Here is a 6,364-nt window from a genome sequence, read left to right as displayed (position 1 = left end):
GCCAGTCACAAACCCATCCTCATGTATGATGTCTGCAATGACTGAAGTTGTGTTAGAGGATGAAGGTGAAATGACTCACGATTGTGTTACGCTCACATACGCAGCTACGAGTGAAATAACAGAAACTCCCATAGAGAATGCAGAATTTGAGTTGTTTGTTGATGGTTCAGCTCAAGTCATTGAGGGTAACAGACAAGCAGGTTATGCAGTAACTTCCACCACTGAAGTCGTAGCTTCAGGCCGTCTTCCAGATAATTTTTCAGCTCAAGCTGCAGAACTAGTAGGCTTAACTAGAGCATGCATGCTAGCTTCAGGATTAGTTCCAAATATCTACACTGATTCTAGGTATGTTTTGGGGTGGTTCATGATTTCAGTGTCATTTGGCAAAGTAGACAGTTTCTAACTTCTGCTGGATCCCCCATTAAGCATGCTGGATTAGTGAAAGATTTAATGTTTTCCATGAAACTTCCAAAGAAATTAGCGGTGATCAAAGTGAAAGCACATCTCACAACTAATACTATGGAAGCTAAAGGTAATGCTCTTGCTGATGTAGCTGCTAAACAGGCTTGTTCCTATGCAACTGTACAAGTGTGTTCAGGTAGTACGTTCTCAAATCAATGGTGGAATCCAAAATTCTGAAATGTAGCCACCGAAACAGTCAAGAGATGTGTTACATGTCAGAAAAATAATGATGTGCCAGCAGCAGCTACAGCAGCAGCACATACCCCAGCTCCACCAGGACCATTTCATCACCTGCAAGTTGATTACATATTGTTGACTCCTTGTAAGGGAAAAACTGATGTTTTGGTAGTAATAGACAAGTTCTCGAGATGGATAGAAGCTTATCCAACAGGGCGTGCTACAGCTGCACATACTGCTAAATGTCTTGTCACTGATTTCATTCCCAGATGGGGATTACCAGATTGCATTGACTCAGACACACTTCACACTTCACAGGACAGGTAGTCAAGGAAGTGTCTAAAATGTTGAAGATTAAGTGGAATCTTCACTGCCCATACAGGCCACAAGCATCAGGACAGTTTGAAAATGCATCAGGAAGGAGTACCGTGGGTCGAAGCACTGACAGCGGTACTGTGTAGTATGAGAGCATCACCTAACAGATCAGTAGGACTGAGCCCTCATGAGATTATTACTGGACGCCCAATGCAGATGCCAGGTGTGATTGATCTTAGAAATGCTGATGTACACATTGCCTCAGATGCCCTGATAGTACATTGTATTTAGCATTTAAGGTAAATTACATCAGACAAATGATTATCTTAAAATGTAGTAAGAGGTTCCTGTCTGTTCCGGTTTCTCTTATTGTCAGTCAAATTAACCAAATTACTGAGAAAGTCACCTTTTGTATGTAATGGCTCTTGGTGCCTCTGCCCCAGTCTTTGAGTAGTTATGCTGATTGGATTAGCACCTATGCATTTGAATGACACTGTTATGCTGATGAGATCAGGGCTGGAGAAATTCCGGTAACGGGCTGATTCCTGTATTGCATTTGCATGCTTTGTTTAGATTGTCGCCACCTCTACTGAATGAATCCCGCCCCCTTAAAATGTATATAAACTCTACTGTGCTGAGCTATAGTCAGACTTGGATGACTGCAGCGACGCACAGCGAATCCTCAATAAAGAGTGACTTCTGTATGAAAGATATCCCAACGTCTCCTGGTTTCTGCTTCGACGAGGAAAAAGTTTCCTACAAACTGTTCTGGAACAGTGTTGTAAATATCACTTAACCACTGATTTCTAGTCGTGTCCTCTTTTGGAAGACCAAACAAATTGGCGAAGGAGCGTCCGGAGGGCCTGCGACAACCACATGTGACGACCCCGGGCTGGACTCCGCGTATATTGTCCTCTTTTGGAAGACCAAACAAATTGGCGAAGGAGCGTCCGGAGGGCCTGCGACAACCACATGTGACGACCCCGGGCTGGACTCCGCGTATATTGTCCTCTTTTGGAAGACCAAACAAATTGGCGAAGGAGCGTCCGGAGGGCCTGCGACAACCACATGTGACGACCCCGGGCTGGACTCCGCGTATATTGTCCTCTTTTGGAAGGCCAAACAAAGTAGTTTCGCTTTCACAACGAATCACACAGTGCCTTCACGACATGGCGGCGGCGGCAACAACAATACTACAGCGAGAATAAAAGTTATGCCTTTTTTCTTTGCGTGAACATTTGGGCGGCGTTATGCTCGTGAACATTATGCTCGGCGTTATGATTCAAACACAAGTTTTGAGCAATGTAGAGGAGCGCTTGTTGTTTGTCATTTCTCCGATCACAAATCTTCCCACATCGTGACTTAGACATGTGGGGGCGTGTTAGAACGAGCTGTTTTAGGTAGGCGTGGTTGACTCTTAACTTTTATAAAGAATATCTCTTTGGATTTGAGACTTTAGTCTTTGCAACTTTACAGATCTTCTTTATGCACCAAGAGCTTGTAACACTTCAAAGAGAAAGGAAAAATTGAAATCGCATCATATGACCCCTTATAACACCATATGTTGACAAAAGCCACTAAGGGAATTCCCCTTTTGCTTGATTATTTTGAATCATCCCCTTACCTCCAGGCCAAAATGAGGGTACAGTCAGCCATGATGCATATTCGAGCAAGCTCTTTCAGTGCATGATGAGGGTCTTTCTGATAAATGAGGAAGAGAGAAATGGGAAATGAACAAACATAAAAATTCAAAAGCTGGCATTAAGAGGCTATATTTTACTGACCATCATGATCTATTTAGCATTTAATTCAGAAAGATTTAAAAAACACTACACATTTGAGAAAGGGCAAAGAAACAGGAAAAACAAAGAAATTTAAGTGAATTAGTGAGTGAGACAGACAGACTCACCACGTCAACCTGGAGGAGTAATATTCTGAGGGTGAAACTCTGTCCCAGCTGTTTCAGACGCTCATGGACGTAGTTTGGGTTCAAATTATGGTAACGCACACTGCAGTCACGAAGATAAAGAGAAACTAAAACATCACACACTGTACTGATATATGGTTGATGAATATAAGCACTATAGAAAATTATTTTCAATTTTCCATTTACAATTTAGTAAAATTAAACTATTGGTTAAGGGACTAAAAACATTTGTAATTATTCATATTCACATGATTTACTCATCCACAAGTTGTTCCAAACCTGTATGAATGTTGCTAACCAAACTGTTGATGGTAGCCATTGACTTCCATAGTATAGAAAAAAAAATCAATGGAAGTCAATGGCTACCATTACCCACTTAGTTACCAACATTCTTCAAAATACCTTCTTTTGTGCTCAACAGAAGAAAGAAATTCATACAGGTTTGGAACAAGTGGAGGGTGAGTGAATGTTTTGGTGAACTATCCCTTTAAATACATGAACGCCTCATCCTGCCATACACATAAAATTCCATTATACACAGAAATAAGCAATTCCAAATATAAAATGCTTTTGTTAATTTACATTTCTCAATTGTTTATACATTGTCTATGCTGTATTGTCATACCAATCATGAGTTTCAGCCACAACACACATGTCTGTTACCTTGAATTCTCACTTATTTTCTTTGAAAAGACAGGATGATGCGGTTTCACACCTGACCAGCTCAGAGTATTCCATTCTCACATAACACTTACAAAATGTGTTTTAAGTGCACATACAGATGCTTACACCCAGGTTTCTATATTTTAACACTAAACACTCAATATTTCATTGCATTAAATATTTATAAAGTACTATTTCATTATTTCATACTACTTCATAACCTTTAATATACAAATTTGGGACAGGTTTTGACATCATACAAATATCGACTTATTACTTTTTTTCTTCCATGATTCAGTACATTAAAAGCCAACAATAAGTTGATCTGGAATTTGCCCCAAATGTGCAAAACAGCACTGGTTTCATATTCATGATTGATGAAGCTTCTAGGTTTTCATTGTGTGCATTTAGATTCCTATTTCGAATCGGCGTTTTGACTTGATTTTTTAAAAAGGGCATACAAAACGAAACACTGACAACTGTAATATCAGATAAAAAATTATTACAAATATTAGAACTGCAATATTTTCAAACCGTTGTAATATATCTTCTCTCCTGTAACATGCATATTCCCAAAAACCAACCTGAGAAAAAGAGCACAGGTTGTCCGTCCCAAAACATAGTCTGGCACAACTTCTCCAAACTCCCAAGGAACATTTCTCACAAACTTTAGGATGGGGTTGCCTCTCTGTAGACAGATGAATACATAATATTATATAATCATGTTCTATATTTGCATGTTATATAGTGGGAAATCAACTAAAAGGTGCAGTCAGTATGTTTTGATTTGTGTTTGGATGTTTTATTAACACATATTTAAATGAATGCATGAAATCCATTTTTTATATTCTGCTACTTCACACCAGAGAATTTCTCAAAAGTACAGTTCATTTCTTTGTGTAAAACAGGGAAAAAATACAAAGAATAGCTTTAAAGCGGAAAAATTAACATACAATATACAGACCTGTCGAGGACTGACAACAATACTGTTTCCAGATCCTAAGAGATGAGGAGGAATGATACAACTCTCCGAACTCTGACCTTCCTCTTTCGTTTGATCTTCTGTTAGTACTTTTGCTGGTCCCTGCTGCTCAGTCTCAGGCTTTCCAGAGTCTGTGGAGGACGTACTAACTGATCCACTGTCAGCTGTGTTTGCACTGCTTTGCCCTGCAGCGTCGTTCCTACTTTGTTTCCCTGGTCCATGGGCTGCTCCCTGAAGTGCCCTGTTTTTGCTCTGAACAACAAACTCTGCATAGGACAGTGGTTGGCCAGGAGCTGGAGGAGCACTCTGAGCAGATGGGGTCTCTACTTGACCATCTTTGGCCTTAAACAAAGATGTCACCTGTGTGAACAAAAGAAACTGGGTTACTTGAGCCATTTAAAAAACACTGCTATTTGAGTGTTTTAATGGAATCTTAAAGGGGCCATATGCACTTTTGTACCTTCCCATTGTTAAGTCCACTTATGATGTTTTAACTTATTATTTTTGTTATGTGAAGGTCACATTAAAACAGTCTCGGTCTCTGACACTTTTTACTATGTCTTTACTGAACATTATATTTTTATTGTTTTAACCTTGTCCAGGGCTCACATTCAAATGTGCACCAAGAAAATCCATTATAAAATATCATGTTTAAAAAAAGTGTGTAAAACTATGATGATACAAACAATGAAGAAAATAAGTTAAATATTTATTTTGTGAAAATAATGTTAATTTTTTTTTTTTTTTATTAATGTCCCACTGTTTTGGACTAACGGGTTTAAATTAACATGAGGGTTTGTAAACGAAATAATTGTCAGTTTTGGATTAATTTAACGTTTAAACCTAGAGAACTTGCAGCACGACATGGATAAAATATTAATCTAGCATGTTGTGAATAGGTTTTTTTTTTTTTTTTTTTCCAAGTTTTGCACATATAGTTTTAGTGTAGTTCATGTCTTGGGCTGTTCCTGTTGTGGTGGGCAACGTGACGCATCAATGCATTTTGAGTCATCAACACCTTGTTACCAGCAAACTGGAAAACAAATGTGTTAAAGTTGCAAATGAAGTTGGCAGATTGCGCTTGTGATGTTACTGATTTAGTCTGTAAGGGTGACAAACCTCACTTTACAAAATAGACTTTATTAAGATTTTTACTAGAGCTGATTGACGCTGTTTGGTTATTTACAGTACATCCATTACAGGTTCGATCCCACAGATTAATATTATGGTGATAGTTTATGTATGCAGCTTTTTGGGGTTCGATCCTCCATTCTCACAGTTACTAGCCACTCAACAACACACCATAGCGACACAATCTTAATAAAGAAACAAAACCCACCGGAATTCTTTCCTTTGTTAACGCGGAGTCGTCCAAATTGATATTGAATCTCCTTTTTTCCATTTATTAATTAATCAGTACATGCACAAACCAGAGAAACCTATGAATCCTTCTTCTTTTTCTTCTTGTTTTATGGCGAATAACTCCTTAGGAGCATTATCGCCACCTACTGTACTGGAGATCAAGTAAACTTTCATAGGTGATGAGACTGAAAATACTCCCATCCACACATATTATAATCTAGATCCTAAACCTGAGTCATAGATATATTTAATTAGTGCTCTGTATACCTGTCTATCCATTAAACCTTTTCCTAAAATATCTTCATGTGTCAATCTTTCCACCCCAAAGTGACTAAATATGTCACGATATTTACTACACCTAAAAAGTACATGATATGAATTTTCAGATACACCACATGCATACATTTTCATGTAAACCTATAAGTGCCAGTGTTGATTTCAACCCTGTATGTCCCAGTCTTAATCTAGACAGCCAT

General features: G+C 38.6%; 1 protein-coding gene across 1 annotated transcript in view; it reads right to left on the bottom strand.

Moving 5' to 3' along the window:
* ercc1 (excision repair cross-complementation group 1) overlaps positions 1 to 6,024 on the bottom strand; it is a 10,367-nt gene extending 4,343 nt beyond the window's left edge. The window contains exons 1-5 of the mRNA XM_016286417.1: positions 5,866 to 6,024; positions 4,509 to 4,886; positions 4,129 to 4,232; positions 2,864 to 2,963; positions 2,579 to 2,655 (exon numbers count right to left, since the gene is read on the bottom strand). Coding sequence (XP_016141903.1) covers positions 2,579 to 2,655; positions 2,864 to 2,963; positions 4,129 to 4,232; positions 4,509 to 4,886; positions 5,866 to 5,928 — 722 coding nt within the window. The 5' untranslated portion in view covers positions 5,929 to 6,024. The remainder of the gene's footprint in view (positions 1 to 2,578; positions 2,656 to 2,863; positions 2,964 to 4,128; positions 4,233 to 4,508; positions 4,887 to 5,865) is intronic.
* Between the last annotated feature and the right edge of the window lie 340 nt (positions 6,025 to 6,364).

This window comes from Sinocyclocheilus grahami, unplaced genomic scaffold (genome assembly GCF_001515645.1).
Source record: "Sinocyclocheilus grahami isolate Dianchi unplaced genomic scaffold, SAMN03320097.WGS_v1.1 scaffold209.1, whole genome shotgun sequence".
Lineage (NCBI taxonomy): Eukaryota > Metazoa > Chordata > Actinopteri > Cypriniformes > Cyprinidae > Sinocyclocheilus > Sinocyclocheilus grahami.
This window is presented reverse-complemented; position numbering and strand designations above follow the sequence as displayed.